This window comes from Mirounga angustirostris, unplaced genomic scaffold (assembly GCF_029215605.1).
Source record: "Mirounga angustirostris isolate CCGP_5_RB_7025 unplaced genomic scaffold, mMirAng1.0.hap1 SCAF_2, whole genome shotgun sequence".
NCBI classification, from domain to species: Eukaryota; Metazoa; Chordata; class Mammalia; order Carnivora; family Phocidae; genus Mirounga; species Mirounga angustirostris.
In genome coordinates this window covers 64258360-64276638 of record NW_026991710.1, presented here as the reverse complement: position 1 = coordinate 64276638, position 18279 = coordinate 64258360, and the positions used below count along the sequence as shown (strand labels likewise).

The following is an 18279-nucleotide window of genomic DNA, read 5'->3' as shown; positions in this document are numbered from 1 at the left end:
ATAAAGCATCTAATTCACAGTTTGGGGCAACATGTTGGAGTGTAGAATTTTTATACAAAGTACTAGAATTGAGAATTCTATGTATTTTAACTTCTTTGCTATTATAGGTTTGTACTGGCTTATAAACACAAGTCTTACAGATGGTCTTGTGTATACCACAGCTACTCTGCCTAGACCTCTCTCTCCTGGAGTTCACACCTTCATCTCCTACCCAACCTGTGCCTTGCGGGTGCAACTGTAGATTAAAAAGTTTTTAGAGAGTCTGTGGTTCACAAACATACCTAAGAGGGAAAGAAACCAAGAAAAGAACTGCAAGGGAACAGACCTCCATCAGGCAGACATATAAGCAGACCTCATTTTCCAATGTGGGCATCCCATTTAAAAAAAAATTTTTTAAAGGGCGCCTGGGTGGCTCAGTTGGTTAAGCGACTGCCTTCGGCTCAGGTCATGATCCTGGAGTCCCGGGATCGAGTCCCGCATCGGGTTCCCTGCTCGGCGGGGAGTCTACTTCTCCCTCTGACGCTCCTCCCTCTCATGCTCTCTGTATCTCATTCTCTCTGTCTCAAATAGATAAATAAAATCTTAAAAAAAAATTTTTTTTTAAGATTTTATTTATCTATTTGACAGAGAGGGACAGTGAGAGAGGGAATACAAGCGGGGAGAGTGGGAGAGGGAGAAGCAGGCTTCCCATGGAGCAGGGAGTCCGATGCGGGCTCGATCCCAGGACCCTGGGATCATGACCTCAGCCGAAGGCAGACGCCTAACCAACTGAGCTACCCAGGTGCCCCTAGGCATCCCATTTTAGAAAATATTTTCCCTCATTCTGCTTGCATTTCTTGCTTTATTAAATGGTTATGCCTTCAGAATTTCCATGCATAAGGATTTTCCTGGTTTAAAAAATTTCTCTTCAGGGTATAACCCTATCTAGGTTGTTTGAAGGGTCATCATTTCATATATTTGCATTCATATATTAGTATGAATGAGTTCATAAGATGAGAACAGCCACATTGAAATGGAATATTTTGGGTAATAGAAAACCTGGATAATGATTGTGTTTAGAAAAGGAGTGTCTGTGTGTGTCTAGCAACCTAGGTGACAGTGAGTGAGGGAGAGAGAAAGACTAACTCATTCTGTATCAGAAATTCACCTAAAGTCTGTTCCATGTCCAAAAAAAATGGAGAAAAACAAAAGAAAATGAAACAAAAAAACTCCCAACCTCTGCCTCCTGGTTCTGAATATCCTTTCTGTTCCTAGGATTCAGGCAAGTTCTAGAAATGTATGAAACCTAAATGCCCTTAAATGCCATTGACATCATTGCTTTTATGAGAGAAAATGTGTTCAGATAACAAATTAGTTTTTCTAAGCCCAGTTTGATTTTCTTTTTCCAAGTGTTTCCTGTCCCCCAAACCAGAGTTAGGACCTCTTGTTGCTGTAGTATAGCCTCTCTTGTCTTGTAGGTTCTGGATTATTCTGAGAAGTGAAAAGTACAAGTGTTTTATCTGTACAAAACAAATCTGAGTTAGAAAGCAATACTAAAATAACACAATAGAGGAAAAATTATTCAAAAGAGAGAGGGCCGTAATCATTTGCATATTCTGTATGTTACTAATTCATAAGATGATCTAAAATGTCGACTTATTCGAATCAGTGGAATTGGGAATTTTTTTTTTTTTTTTGAAGTAGGCTCCACAGCCAGCGTGGAGCCCAGTGCGGGGCTTGAACTCACTACCCTGAGACCAAGACCTGAGCTGAGATCAAGAGTCGGATGCTTAACCGACTGAGCCACCCAGGTGCCTTGGAATTGGGAATTTTAAAACAAATCTATAAAAACCCCCACAAATGTAGGTGAAAGCTTAGTGACATACTTTTGAAGATAAGAAATAAGATAGATTTTAGAATGTTTTGATAATATAAAAGGAATTCAAGCAAAACAGGCAGATAAATTTTCACTAGTTTGTTAGATACTGGATTTTGTAATGGTAGACTGTCTATCACAAGCCTGGAGGGTAGCAGAGTGCACTGGGTAGAACAGGCTTTAGAGTCAATCAAACTTGAGGAGATCTGACTCTGCTACTTAAAAACTAATCGTTCTTATTTCAAAAACTAAAATTAAAAAGACCTCTCTAAAACCTCAGTTTTCTCATCTATAAAGTAGGGATAAAAGTAGTATGTATTCATAAGATTTGAGAGGATTAACTGAAGAAATTCAGGTAAAGTGCTTAGTATAGTTCCTGGAACGTAATAAGTTCCCAACAAATTATAATTATTATTACCATTGTTAGAAATTCTTTTGAATTTTTGACTCCTGATATTTGTACTAAATTTAGGAAGTTTGACTTTTAGTAAATTTGACTTTTGTTATCCATATTAATATTTGAGGACTTAAAAGTAGGGAGTAAGTAATAATGTACCTGTTATTTTCATTTGTAATTATTCCTTAACACTAATATTACTTTTTGAGTGAACAGATGCTTGTGAGTGAACAGATGCTTCAGTAGTATACTTTTTTCCCATGGTGAGCATCAAGTTCTTTGCCAATTTATATATATATATATATATATATATATATATATATATAAATGAACTTCAGAATCTCAAATGATGCAATTTTGCATCTAGTGTGTGCATGACTTAAAGTGCCCTGGTTTTATTAATAGCATTTGGCTTGTCTTTAAATTTGGTCTATGGTGCTATTAGCTCTCTCTGATGTCAACCAAGGCTGACCTTTAGTGGAAACTATTTTCTGTTTCTATTGAGATATAATGAAGACAGATGGTAACACATATTTGAAGAAACATCCTTACAAGATGCTCTGTTGTACAATGATGGAAGTGCAGAGTATGAAAGATAATGTGTCAATTATCGTAGATGGGACACCTGATCCAATGTTCAATCAATCAGTAACAGTATTTAATTTAGTAAAAATTAACTAGAGTGTTTAAAATATTTGTCCTCTCTTTCAGTTGTCATTTAGTGATGACAATTTTAATATAATAGACCTATTTTGATATCTTGAACATTTGAACTTGTGTGCAATTGCTTGTACTAAGACTAGATTATAAACTGTTTCATGTTTATGGAACTGATTGTTTAAAAAATTTAATGATGGAAACTATCTGCATACAAACATTGAATTATTTTGACTTCCAGTTATTTTCTTAATATAGGGACTCTAGATGGAAAAACCAAATTTAGGACAAATTTTATTTTTTTAAAAATGCACACACTTTCTTTTCTCTCTTCTTTCCCCACCACATTCTCTTTCCCTCTCTTTGATTGTTTTTCATTTGGAAGTGGTTTGGGTGAACTTCGTTTCACATTATGGGTTTCTGGATTTCTGGCATTCACAGTTTATTGGAGAGCTAGATGCTTTTTCACATAAATTAACTTTATTCTGCCTTATCTTAGTCATAATATGGTTGTTGACTTGCTTACTAGGTAGATATTTTTAATATTCTTATTAATTCATGCAATCTATATTCCCTAAACATTTATTGGTTATACTGTGTGTACAGAACCATGTGCTGGTCCCAAGAGGATTGTACAGTATAATATCCTCTTTTTATACTCACAAAGTTTGTCTTCTAATAGAGGAGGTGATTCATATACCCAACTAATTTAACATAAGGTCCAAAGAAATTAAAAAAAAAAAATCACTACAAACTTTAGAGAAGGGCAGGTAATGTCCTGTGGGGAATTCAACTGGATTCCTTCAGATGGTGATGCCACTTTTTGACTCATGGTCTAAACTGCTTGCCTTTCAATGAATGTGTTCCTCGAGTCACTTTTCCATTCAGTAATATCATTTCTATAAAATTCATTTTATTAAAATAAGTACAAATATTAAACTAATGTAAATGTATTCTGAGGTATCAATGTATATTATACAATTTACTGCAATATATAACCAATCTTCAGCTATTCTTAGTTTCTGCTTAACGTAACTTGATTTCTTTAATCTCAGACTTGAATAGAAAATAAATTTCTAAATCATCTTGAACCTTTTCTTTAAAATCAAAATACCTTACGGGGATAAACAGGGTCTGCTTCAGAAATGTATAGCAACAACAGTCCTTCAGGAGAACACCGTAAGAACTGATCATTTGATCTTACTGTTGGAACCATCATTTTATTTTTTGATTTTTATTATTTATTTATTTATTTATTTATTTATTTATTTATTTATTTATTTATTTATTTATATTTAGAGAGGGAGATTAGGAGGAAGAGAGTGGCAGAGGGAGAGAGAATCTCAAGCAGGTTCCACGCCCAGCAAGGAGCCCAATGCGGGGCTCGATCTCACCACCCTAAGATCATGACCTGAGCTAAAATCATGAGTGGAACGCTTAACCCACTGAGCCACCCAGGCACCCCTTGAACTATCATTTTAAAACTATTCAATGGATTACGTCAAATTAAAAGAGGAAGACAAGATACACACATGTGTCTTAAATATTTTGAGATCTGATTTAATTATGGTAGGAGAGAGAAAACGAGTACAATTTTAGAAATTCACACAGGTCATTCTGGGTTGCATCTTCTTTGACATAGCCTTTGGAAAATCTTGTAATTTCTTCATGTACCTTATTCTAAGGAATCTTTAAAAAATGGTTGCGATTTCCAACGGATTCAATCTTTAAACCTCTCATAATTTTTCCTGATGCTTGAAACATTTCTCAGTAATGCCGCTAGAGGTGTGCCTAAAATAACTAATAAAGAAATTGTGAACTGAAAGATGTTCCTTCATAGGAGCCTTCTTAATGGGATCTGTTTTAAAATAAATTCCTTCAGACTTGCTGGCAAGTAAAATAGGTGTGGAGGCTTTGTATTTTCCTTTGACCCTTCCATTTGCATGGCTCACTGTTCTCCTTTTATCTCGGGTCGGCCAAAACCAAAGCTATAATGCTCCATTTTTGTTAGTTGGAACCGTTTTCTGGAACCGTTTTAGCTCCATATTCCTTTAGCAAAACATTCCTGTTTTGTTCCCTTCAGAGCCTTGTTACCTGTATAGTGTTAAAATATTTAAGGATGTTACTGATCTGAGATACTTCCCCTCCAAGAGGTGACACACAATGGCAATGGTCCTCAGTTCTTTCCCCAATTCTTAATTGAACAACAGTACATAGTCCCAAGAGGAGTGAGTATTGATTATAGGAGATAAAATAGCAGACTAAGAGGAGGTCTTTGGGCACTGAAAGGTCTTTGGGTGACTATGGAATCAATCTCTGGTCATTTCTGAGTTTAAATAGACCTCATCCAGAATTTCGCAGACATAAAATTTTACTATATTTGTTTCCCAATCACTAAAGCTTCAATTGCTTTGTGAAAAGTGGATTTACTGGGAAGTGATCTTAAAAAGTACGAATGATTCCCCTTCTCAGTGAGGCATATTCAGCAACAAACATTCCCAGCTGGGTTTTAGAGGCTGACAATTTATCCTGCTACTGTTATTAAAGAAAGCACGGAAAGTGTTTCTGTTTCCTTCCTTCCTGTTCCAGTTATGAGCAGGAGATGCTAGAGCCCACCGTACATCATCTGTCTTCAACTCTGTCAAGAAAGGAATGTCGTCCAAAGATCATCTGGAATTTGTCTGAATTTGATAATGTAGTGCAGAGCAGTTCTAAAAATAAAGACGGGATTGTTGTGTCCATTAGGAGCAGCTTATTTCATCATTGTTGTTTTTCACTTGTAGCCTTGTGCCTTGTATGGTGGTTTCTGTTTCTCGGAACAAGCTAAGAAGAGCCATTCTGTTCCTGTGCTCTGGGAACGCTGGAGTGCAGAGTCTGTGTTTTTGAGGATAATATTTGGCTCATACAAGGAGCCTGTGTTCTGCAAGTGTAATGTTTGGTGCATATAAGGAGGATTAGCATCTGTGGGAATTGAGGCTGAGACATTGAATAGAAATGCCACAGTCAAATAAAGAAGTGTTTATTTATTGATATTGTATTGAACCTCTTAATAAAAAACATACTAAGTTAGCATAATTGGGCAGGAGTTCTGATTTGCTCTCTTGTTTTTGCCTAATAGGGAAAGTCAGCATAGATTTTTATGGCTACCGAGAAAGTTTGGTTGTCTTTGTGTTCACGGCTACCAGACGCTGAGGTTAACATCCACTTTATCTGTGCTTATCTGTATTTACTCTAATCAAATAAGGATTCCTACAGAATGCAGTCTTGGAATATATACTGAAGAACAGCATGGAAATTTTCTAAGAGCCTGATAGCTGTATATATGATAGTTAATAGGTTTTCTCTGCCATCTATTGAAGTTAAGGGGAAGACTTTAAGATTATTAGCAATCTTATAATTCACTTTACATGTTAGAATTTAGTTCTCTATCTTGGTCTTCTTTTTTCCTTTTTAGATACTAGATCGGTCATGCACTGAAATCCTGGAATTGCGGCCTTCAAGTGTCTGTGTGGGGGGTAAGTGGTTAGAATTTAAAAATACCATGTAAGAAATTGTATTTTTTCCCCCTCGTTAGATTATATGATTTGAAACTCATGTTGGAAAGAGAATAACAAAATTAACTTTTTTGGCATCCTTTTCTGTAAGAATTTTTAAATAATTCCTTGAAATATTTCTATTTTAAATTCAAATTTTTTAAGATTGGAGTGTTATTTTAAATAATGAACATATTGTGTGACAGGCTTTTAGAATTTTCTGTATATTTAGTTCATGTTTGAGACCTTTCCTATGACAAGTAAAATAAAATATGAGATTCTTTCTTTTTTCTGATTATACAAACAGTCATGTATTTGTGGACTTTGAGCTCTGTGCCTTGATGACCTGGCCAAAGTACAGTTCCCACCAGCTCAGGGCACGTACAGAGGTGATGGATGGGCGGATGGCAGGGAAGAAGCAGCTGGCTTCATTAGCTGGCCCTAAGAACAAACTCAGGTTTTAGCCCTTCCCAAGCCATCCTTACCCAAGGAGAATGTGATACTCTCTGGCCTATTCTGTTTCTTCTTCAAGGCTGACCTGGAGTTCATTTTAATCTAGTAAAGGAAGAATATTGGGTCTAGTGGAAGAGGAAATGTGCTGTGTAATTTCCCACAGAGCCTCTCAACTGCTGGAGATTGTCTTAAGTTCTGTATCTTGTAGACTTCCTATTTAATGGTCATTGAGATGTTTAAGAGGAATAGTGCATTTGAACATCCCAGAGCATCCCTTTGCCTTTATGATTTTACCTAATCTTCATAACAACACTATTTGACAGTTTTATAATCCGTGGTTCACAGATGACAAAACTGAGGCTGAGTGGTTCAGTACTTGCTTTAGGAATTGTCCTATTTGACTCTTGTCTGTCCGACTCTAAAGCCATGTTCTTTTCACTGAGTCACATTTTACGTTTTACCTGCACTTTATAAGTGAAATTCCTTTTATAATATACTTAATGAAGAGTGGCATAGCAATCTTTTCTTCCTCAATAAATTACTATATACATGTTAGATTATGGTAGATAGGAGATTGTCTGAGAAGACTGAGAGTTAATCACTGTTAAAATAGTTAATATACCATCTTATAGCTAAACAGCAGACGGTTAAATGCCGATCAAGATATTTGATCAGTTACCCTGTTTTCCTTGCATTGTATTTTACTCTCTAACATTTAGTGACTGCTCCTCCTATATAGAGTCCTGAGCAATAAGTTGAATAAACTTTCTTTAATGACTGGCCATAGATTGTTAATAGTCCAAAATGCATGACCTCTGGTGAGTTATAAGTTTGTATGCAAGAGAGAGTGAAAACGGGATTAGTAATGTCAAGAAACCATTAAAGAACTCCGTATGGGGTGTCAGAGATTAAAGAAAATACAACAGGGGCACCTGGGTGGCTCAGTCGTTAAGCGTCTGCCTTCGGCTGAGGTCATGATCCCAGGGTCCTGGGATCGAGCCCCACATCGGGCTCCCTGCTCGGCGGGAGGCCTGCTTCTCTCTCTCCCACTCCCCCTGCTTGTGTTCCCTCTCTCACTGTGTCTCTCTGTCAAATAAATAAATAAATAAATAAATCTTTAAAGAAAATACAACATATGACAGTTCTAAGAAACAAAGAACGTGAATAATTTTCTTTACATTCCCATACCTTAATACCTAAGAGTAGAGAAAAACAAAGATTCTTTCCTGATGTATTTTCCTGAGGATAGAATTTGGGGAAATTTTTCTTTCTTTCTTTCTTTCTTTCTTTCTTTCTTTCTTTCTTTCTTTCTTTCTTTCTTTCTTTCCTTTCTTTCCTTTCTTTCCTTTCTTTCCTTTCTTTCCTCTCTCCCTCTCTCTTTTCTTCCTTCCTTCCTTCCTTCTCTGGGGACAGAGAAGATGGAGTAAGGGGAAATTTCTGTGGTATGTGGGAGTAACTGTTAGGTTTCAATTCTAGTATCTTGGTTACTGTTAGAAAACACTTTGCTTAAAAAATAAAATAATGCCTTCCTATGTGGCAATAAATGCTATCTTCCCTGAATTTCACTAAAGGGTCCAAGAGAGTCGGAAATAAAGCAATGTCTTCGTTGTTACTAGTGGGCTGAATACTATGAAGAAATTGATTCTGTGCACCTTGACACTTTTAAGTTATGTCTTTCTTTTGTAAAGCAGGGATTACAATGTTTATTTTTCTTTTAGATGAATTTCAGATTGTTTTGTCTGGAAGAGGATTCAACTTGGGCAGTCGGGATGGGAGTGTCCTCTGTACCTACACTGTGAATGAAACATACACAAAGAGTAGGTTCCCCATAATCTCATTGTTGCTTGAATATCTGCATAGCATATAAACATCAAGTGTTTTCTCTTCTTTTCAACTGAAATCAACCATGCTATATTTTTTAATCACAGGAGAAAGAAGTGAAGTCCAGTGATAGTACAAATAGTAATAATTATTTTTGTTATTTAATGATTACAACCTTTGTTTATAACTTAAGAAATGCCGAACCCTAGCCTAAGAGGCTTCATTTTACAGATAATGGTCTAATGGCTGAAAGAGTAAAATAATTTGCCTGTGGTGACACAGTCAGTAAAGGGCAGAGCTGAGAGTCGAACCCAGTTTTCCTGACTGCACTCTGTGTGGACGACATCATCTGCTCGATTTAATTGCCTCTTTCTCCAGATTTATTTATTATCACTCTTGCCTGAAAATCTAACTCTTGGACTATTCTACTGCTTATTCCCTTATTTTATTCTCACTTGTTTTCTTTTTTTAATTTTTTTTAAAAGATTTTATTTATTTATTTTAGAGACAGAGCACAAGAGGGGGGAGGGGGAGAGGGAGAAGCAGACTCCCCTCTGAGCAGGGAGCCCAATGCGGGACTCGATCCCGGGACTCCAGGATCATGACCTGAGCCGAAGGCAGTTGCTTAACCAACTGAGCCACCCAGGCGCCCCTCTCACTCGTTTTCTTTATCTAGTTTCCCAATAATTTTCCAATCAGCTCCTGGACAAAGGCTTTTTGTCTTATGGATTTTTTATGTATTTTATATTTTTAGATACTTCACATATTTTGATCTTCAATGCCCGCTTAGCTCTGTTTGTTGCTAATTATCGTATTTATGCAGTTAGGTTTTATTTTCCCTAATGTGGCTTTCAAAACAGCAGATGAATATGTTTTTATCTTCATTCTGCAAAAAACTCCTTCAATAGATCTTAATGTTCTGAGCATTTTGGGTCTCTTTTTTAAGACATTTTTTCCTCATCGATGATTATATTGGCTTCTAAAATTTTCATCCGTAAGGCAGAAGCTATAACTCTGTGAACTCTGGTAGAGTTATTTTTTGAGAGGTTCACGTACAGTTTTGCTGTTTTTCTGATGGTACTACACACTCCAATAGCAGAGCTTTGGCTATGCCCACAGCAACTGTTCAGTGTGTGTTTGTTGGATTAACGTGGAGAGGATCTCAGCATGGAAAATGTCATGATTAAGTCCTCTCTTTCCTGTTAGGATCATCATTTTGGTAAGGCAAGACAATAGAATTTGTACCAAAATCTTCATAGTAGATTCCACAATTGAAGAGGACAAAATAATTTTATTTTTATTCATCTGAATCTAAAGGTTAGCTTTACCTGACTCCCTTTGAGTACATACTCGATTATAGTATAAACATATGTTTTCCTTTGCTACGTAAGATGAAGTTTATTAAAGTAAGTCACTAAAGAAATAAGTGGAGTCAGATTGTATTTTCATCCCTCACATTCTGGGATTATCCATTTGATTGTGTAACTTTCCTGAATAGTTAATAGGCCAGATTTTCTTTTCCCATATGTTATTAAAATTATTAGGGCAATTTAAGCATTTAGTTTTATGAAATTTATTTATTGTAAGATACAACTCTCTTATTAAACTCTTGAAATAAATTCATTCATCCTTGGATATTCATCTTTTCTCTATTGTTTTTAAATTCTGCTTTTAAAATATATATCATCCTTCAGAGCCTAAGATATTTGAAAAATGGAGATGGAAAAGATGATAATTTTATAATATCTACAAATGTTTGTGAATTTAGTCTAATAAAAAACCATAGGGGTGCCTGGGTGGCTCAGTCGTTAAGCGTCTGCCTTCAGCTCAGGTCATGATCCCAGGGTCCTGGGATCGAGCCCCACATTGGGCTCCCTGCTTGGCGGGAGGCCTGCTTCTCCCTCTCCCCCTCCCCCTGCTTGTGTTCCCTCTCTCGCTGTGTCTCTCTCTGTCAAATAAATAAATAAAATCTTTAAAACAAACAAAAAAACCCCATAACTTATAATTTACTAAAACTGTATGTCAGTGAGGCTTATGATCTCTATTTTTTCATTTTCTTTTCCTTCTCTTTTTAGATGAGAATCTATTTAGTTTTTCATGCTAATATAACTAATGTTTCACCATTGACCCCTGATTGCTGTTATGTTTCTCATAGTATTAATGAAACCGTGTGAGATACGTAAAGCTCTGTATTAATTCAGTGGCGTTTTATTTTCTAGGCGTTAATCCAGTAAGTGTGGACGTTAATTCTATGCTTTGTCCTGCACCTGCCCTGAATAAAGTTGGAGAGTAAGTACTTCATTAAAAACATTTTAAAAACATGTTAGCTACAAATTATTAGGAAATGGTGACAAATATACATTAATTATTTTACTGCCTCTTTTTTTTTTTTTTTTTTTTGATGTACAGAGTGAACCTGAAATAGTAAGCTCTAGGCAAACCACTCTGGTTAGTACTATAACTATATATAATATACTCTTAGTAGGGTGAAAATGCTAACATCTGCTTTATCTTGTTTCTTAAATATTGATTAAAAGGCCCTATAAATATTTATCTGGATGGGTATGAGAACTATTGCTAGAGCCCTTTAAATAATCAGAGCTACAATCATTATTTCGAACTTTAGAGTATTACATTTACACATGCACATACACACATATACACACACACGTGAGTTCCAAAGTGAGATTTTGATTAATTCCTATGGTATTTAAATATCAGTATTAAAGAGCAGAAGGAACATGGCTCAGTAAGGCATACCTTGGACTAGAAAATATTCGTGCTTTAATTTGTATCCAGGTCCTGTTAATGTCTATTTTCTCATGATCTTTGGTATGGCAATAAACTATAATGATGGCTGGTTAAAAAAAGGGATATTTAGTTTGGAAGAAGAGCTTTTATTTAAATCACCTCAACACAGATAATTCCACTAGTAATTTAGTTTTTCCATTTGTGATTTTTTTTTACCCTCTCTATTATGAAGGAAATGATTGGAGACAGTTCAGATATTCCTTAGCCCAATAGTAGGGGATACAATATGTTTAGAATATCTTATACTACATAAGATACAGGATTACTTTATATTGATCTCGCATATAGAGCAGAGGAATATAAAATATACAAGGTTCATTAGCTTCTCCTGGTTTTTCTGCTTCTGTCCTTGGCAGGAGTGACCCTGTTAAGACAGGTCATTTATGTCACCCCTCCACTTAAAATCCTCGATATTTTCCACCCAGTGTGAAAAATCTAAATATTGCAATGTTCTACAAGGTTCTATAGGATCTGGCCCCCCTCTCTCCATCTTCCTTTGCCCCTTCTGTTAGGGTCACACTGGTCTCTCCGCTGTTCCTTAACCACATTGACACTTTTCCACTCATTGTTCCCTCTGCTTGAAATGCCCTTCTCCTCATTCACTCGCACCTTCTTCAAGCCTTGTTCAAATATCACCTTCTTGGGAAATGCTTCCTGGTCACCCTATTTAATCAATACAGTCTTCCCCCTCTTAAGTTTGGCACTCCCTCTTCCCTTGTTTTTCATGGTTAATTTTTTTCTCCCATGCATTTATTTGTTTGTTTTTGTGTCTCCTTTCCTGCTAGGATAGATTTTGTTCTGTTTCTTGCTCTGCCTGTAACACCTAACACAATGCTTGACACACAACAGATTCATAAACGTTTGTTAGATGAGAGGATGTATGCATTTTTCTCAAGTATTTTGAATTACTAGTTATCTAAAAAGCAAAAAGAATACCTTTGATTCCTGGGCTGGGGGGGGCACGGCTGGGGGCAGGGACTTATATCAGGTAGGGGAAAAGTGGCCAGAATCTTACTGGGGGGACATGCCATTTAAGAGAACAGAAAACTATCTTGGCTTTTTAATAGCAGTGAGTGGTTAAGGAAGACAGTTTATTTTCCTCTCCAGAGTAGCTATAAAATGCAGTATGCCTATTCTATCCCAGACACTAAATTTGTTTTCTCTAGACTTCGCCTTTCGGCACTCTCCTTTTGAAGAGACTACTGTAGAAACTGCTGATATTCTTCAGTGATTTGTAGATTGGCTAAATACCCAGGGGATGTCATTTTAAAAAATCATGTAGAGCATAATAAATATGAGACATGAGAAGTCATCATTTGTTTGGCTTTTGACATTAATATTTCACCTATAAGCAAACTGAGAATTTGGTGGGAAGGAGATCTGTCTAAAATAATTATTTTTGGTTTCTTTCTTTCTTTCTTTCTTTCTTTCTTTCTTTCTTTCTTTCTTTCTTTCTTTCTTTCTTTCTTCCTTCCTTCCTTCCTTCCTTCCTTCCTTCCTTCCTTCCTTCCTTCCTTCCTTCTTTCTTTCTTTTCTTTCTTTCTTTCTTTCAGTACATGATACCACTGAGGCAAAGCATGAGGTTTAATTTGTTACTGTGTTGGGCATTTGGGGACATCATTATTCTTCTTCTAAGTATGTTGCAAGTAATTTGGACCTTTCCTTTGCCTTGACCTTCCTTCAGATACTTTTGTAGGTGGTGAGCTCTCTTATGAGATTGGATTAAAATCAACACAATGGAAACAGTTTAGCCTTGTAAGGTGACTGATGCTTAATGTTTGCCTAATTAGCTTTTGGCTAAGGATTCAAACCCATTAAGTAGCTAGTTAGTCTATGTTTCACATAAACACATCTGGCCCAACAATGAATGAAGATTTTTCCTGTGTGAAGGCGACAGATGTGGTGATGGTCCCCTCGTTCTCTCACTTAAATAATTAACAACACCCCGGTGCAGTAACCCTACATAGACAGCCTCAAAGCCAGATGCATAGTCTCAGAGCTGTATCTGTGGACACGTGCCTTATCTCATTAGCCTGCTCTATCAGTTCCTTTCTCATCTTTATGTGACTTCCTGAATTCCATTTGGTTTGAGGATTAATCTTTTAGAAACCTAAAGGCTCGTGGGGAATTTTAGTTTGTAAGAGGGTTAACGTGAAGTTGCTTTATTTGGGGAGATGGGGACAAAGAATCTAGCAGTGGAGCTAGGACCATAGGTTTGCATTTGGAAATTGATCTTGTGAGTAAACAAAGGTTAAAGCTATCTGGGCAAATCTTATCCAGGTGTATCATTGGTTAGCATTCTTGAAATGGGTCTTTGAAGTACTTTCTTTGAGAGACATCTCTGTTTAATCGAATTTATTTGATATAGATTTTCAGATTGAGATGGATGGATTCTTTTTTTTTTTTTAGGATTTTATTTATTTATTTGAGAGAGAGCAGGAGAAAGAGTGGGGGGGAGATAGAGAGAGAGAGAGAGAGATAGCATGGGCAGGGGGAGGGGAGTGGCAGAGAGAGAGGGAGAAGCAGAACCCCCCCAACTGAGGAGGGAGCCCAATGTGGGCTTGCTCAGAGGACCCTGGGATCATGACCTGAGTTGAAGGCAGCCGCTTAACCCACTGAGCCACCCAGGCGCCTCTGAGTTGGATGCATTCTTAGCACTTCAACAGGAAGAATGTAAAGGTGGTAGTAAGGAGGTTGTTCTTTTGTATTTCTTTCACTGGACACAATTTAATTTTAAAATGTCATATGATTAAACAAATTATCTCACCTTGAAAAATCTGTAGATTGTTTGGGAGTTTATTTCTGCCAGTGGCTCATTTGTACCAAAATGTCTTAAGTTTGAATAGGAAGGACTCTGTGAAGTTCCTTGAATCCTTCCCCCATGCAGGGCATTCGCCTCATGGTGTAATGTGCAAGTGTCACTAGTCCTTGCAGTATGGGCTTATCCTCTGACCCTTGTTTAGTGAGACATCAACAATAGCACAGCTGCTCTGCCATAGTTGAAATCTCAAACCTGTAATTTGGCAAGAAGAACAGAGCAAATTGGGTAAATATACATAAACACATTGTGAAGAAAGAAAAACAGAACAGAATGAACCAGAGCCTTATCCTACAGCTTGTTTGATAGAGATGATTTAGGGAGGCATATGGTATAGTTAAATGTGCTTTCAAAAACATTGGCCAGAATCTTCTGGCAAATATGAAATAAATATCTAAATCAGATGAAACTGATAGTATTAGTTCTCTTAAAAGGCAGTGTGGGAAGACACTTGACAGAGTGTTTTGAGTAAGAAGTGGTGGGACATTAGTGTATGTGGAAAATTTTAAGCATGTGATAGTGAAGGATCATTCAAATGAATGGTGTGGCAGACCTGGGGTTAGAGCCTGACTTGGTAATAGAATCTTGTTCTTTTCTTCGACGTTGTTATTTTTTTAATACAATTATTTTGCCTGGAATAAAATTGATTCATTCCACTTGTCTTTCTCGGTTGGACAAATTCTGCCTTTTGCACAGCTTCTCACATGAACACTTCTTTTCAAAAGTGTTTATATGGGGCGCCTGGGTGGCTCAGTCGTTAAGCGTCTGCCTTCGGCTCAGGTCATGATCCCAGGGTCCTGGGATCGAGCCCTGCATCGGGCTCCCTGCTCTGCAGGAAGCCTGCTTCTCCCTCTCCCACTCCCCCGGCTCGTGTTCCTGCTCTCGCTATGTCTCTCTCTGTCAAATAAATAAATAAAATCTTTAAAAAAAAAAAAAAGTGTTTATATGTATGTGCATACAATCCCTAATAACATTATTTTAGTAGCAGGTGATATAACAACACCTTATTCTCTCTTCTGTTCCTAATGAGGAATGAGACTTTATTTATTTTTGTCATGGATACTAGGACATTAGTTATATCTTTACTTTGAATGTAAACATTAGAATCTTAGTGAGATCTAATCTAATCTAAACCTTAGTAAGGCTGAGGACTGTTTCTTTATTTCTCTACCCCCCACCTCAATGTTAGAGCCATTTATCTTTTCTTTCATGTGGTGTATTGCTTGCTTGCTTTTTCTTTTTCTTCCTTCCTTTCTTTCTTTCTTTCTTTCTTTCTTTCTTTCTTTCTTTCTTTCTTTCTTTCTCCCTCTCTCTCTCTCTCTCTCTCTCTCTCTCTCTTTCTTTCTTTCTTTCTTTCTTTCTTTTCTTTCTTTCAAGATTTTATTAACTTATTTGACAGAGAGAGAGAGCATAAGCACAGGGAAGGGCCGAGGGAGAGGGAGAAGCAGGTTCCCCACTGAGTAGGGAGCCTGATGTGGGGCTCTATCCCAGGACCCTGAGATCATGGCCTGAGCTGCAGGCTCAATTGACTGAGCCACCCAGGCACCCCTATTGCTTTCTGATTATATCCATAAATGTGATCAGTTCACCTAATCTGTTTTGCATCTCCATCCTAAGTATTATATTTAGTTCTGGAAATTATCTTTTAAGAGGAAGAACAATTAATTTGAATACATTGAGGGGTGGCCAAAAAGATGTTGCCAAGTATGGAAATGTTAAATAGGGTAAAATATAAAATACTGAAAAACATATGGTTCAGGTGTGACACATCAGCTGTCTTCAAACATCAGCTCTGTCATGTGAAAGACAGATTTGACTTATTCTTTATTGTTCCAAGGAAAGGAGAAGGAAAGAGTGGAAGGTAAAGGGAAGCACATTTCAGTTCAATGTAAGGAAGATCTTTCTAACAATTATTTAGAGAGTGTTTTGGTAACCAGGAGTGTTCAAAGAGGGATAGATATACGATGAGATAGAGGATATCCTTAAATATGTATTTAAATCCTCTTATATACTGCTTCTAAGTGTTATCAGTTTTTTTTGCTATTACTAGGGCATTTGACATTTTTGGATACAAGGCACTAAAAATTGAGTGATTATTTCCAAGTATATTTTCATTATTTTATTAAAATATGCAAAAACAGCTAAAAAGGGGTTATTTTTGGTGTAATACTGAGAACAACTTACAATACAACTTAAGTGTGATGTGCAGCACATCTCTGAATACAGCTTTTTTTTTTCCTTCTGAAATCTAGCAGTCTTCATATATATTAGTTTACACATATATTGAAATATCTCAAAAATTATTTTATTTAGGAATCCTTTAACCACTTTAAAGAAAATAGCCTTAGACAAAACACTAATTTACATATATACTCATCACTCGAAGTTGAATCTTTAAACTTCACAAATATGAAGACTTAAAAGTAATTTTTAAAACGGTCTGCAGAGTATTTAATAGTAGCACTTGATTTCAAAATACCTTAAGTCACCACAGTTCTAATAACTTTTTGAGTAGTTGCCAGCTGAATTTTCAGTATGTGCAAATTGGAGGTAAATTATTTATTACTTCTAACAAATGTCTTTCACAATTTAATTTTTTCATCTTTGTTAATGGATCATAAAATGGCAGTCTTATTGGATATGCATTAAGTCAATAGTAAATGAATACTTTGCAAATAGGCTACTGTGGATCGAAATGTCAACCATATTTCATGGTGTATGAAATTTCTTAGTTCAGAGTAGCTCTGACGTATGGCACTGAGCTATTCTGTTTTGGAACTCTCCTACATCTTTAAACACTAAATAAACTCACTGTGACCATTAGGACTTACGGAATTTTATTTACTTAATTATATATCACAATACTATTTAGTAATTTTTTTGTGTGGAATGAATTTAGTTTTATCACTGTTGAGTACCAATTGACATTGAAATGCACTTAAAGCAATCTTTTTGTTATGGTAAGTTGTTTAGGTTTCTTCTATCCTACCTTTTTTTTTTTTTTTTAACATGAGCTCTAGGCCCAACATGGGGCTTGAACTCAGGACCCTGAGATCAAGAGTCACATGCTCTAGGAACTGAGCCAGCCAGGCACCCCTCTCCTTCTACTTTGAAAAAATATTATAAGGATGGAATAAAGATTGGATTAAGATATTTGTAAGCAATTCTAAACAATGTAAAACCAATTTACAGAAAAGGATGTTGGTAGTTGTCAGTTCTCAGCCTTCTTCTCTTCCCTGACCACCTCTGCATTATGCACTGTGGGCCAGTCCTGTCTCAGAAGTTTTCCCTTTGTCTTTCATGATTTATATTCTCACTTCCCTGGCTGTTTCTTCTCAGGCTCCTCTTCTTACAGTCTGTTAACTCAATTATCACTTTGTAAATTGCCTGATTTGGGATTCCTGGGATTCCTGACCATAAATGCATCTTCTCTAAGGCTTCCTTTTCCTTATGATGAGTTCCAAATGTCCAGACAAGATCTTTTCCTTAGCTCTAAACCCACTATCCAAAAGTCCACTATCCAAATGTCTGCTGACTCATCTGGATTTTTCATGGGCACATTCAACTTGAAGTTCCCAAGTTAAACTTACGTACTTCTGTTCAAACTCACTCCTTCTCCTGTGTTTCCTATGCAACTCACTTCACAGCAAGACAGAAACTTTGGTCATCTTTAACGATTTCCTTTCTCCTTACCTTGTACATCCAGTTAATGTCCAATCATTTTTATTCTAACTCCTTTATAACTCCCAATTTTCATTTTCACACCACCCTTATTGCCACTATTTCAGTTCAATTAGACTTTGGTTCTTATTTGAAATACACCAAGACGTTCGTAATTGGTCTTTCTACTGTAGAATTTACTCTTCCAATCTATGCTCTACTCTGTAAAAAGAAGGATATTTGTAAAACACAGTTATGACGGTATTTCTACGTA

The 18279-nt window shown here is 36.5% G+C and overlaps 1 protein-coding gene across 5 annotated transcripts in view; it reads left to right on the top strand.

Annotated features, from left to right (window-relative positions):
- ANTXR2 (ANTXR cell adhesion molecule 2) overlaps nucleotides 1-18279 on the top strand; it is a 151425-nt gene that overhangs the window by 31024 nt on the left and 102122 nt on the right. For all 5 annotated transcript variants that reach the window (XM_045880923.3, XM_064584678.1, XM_045880922.3 and 2 more), the window contains 3 exons: nucleotides 6364-6424; nucleotides 8614-8712; nucleotides 10936-11005. In XM_045880923.3, the coding sequence (XP_045736879.1) occupies nucleotides 6364-6424; nucleotides 8614-8712; nucleotides 10936-11005 (230 nt within the window). The remainder of the gene's footprint in view (nucleotides 1-6363; nucleotides 6425-8613; nucleotides 8713-10935; nucleotides 11006-18279) is intronic.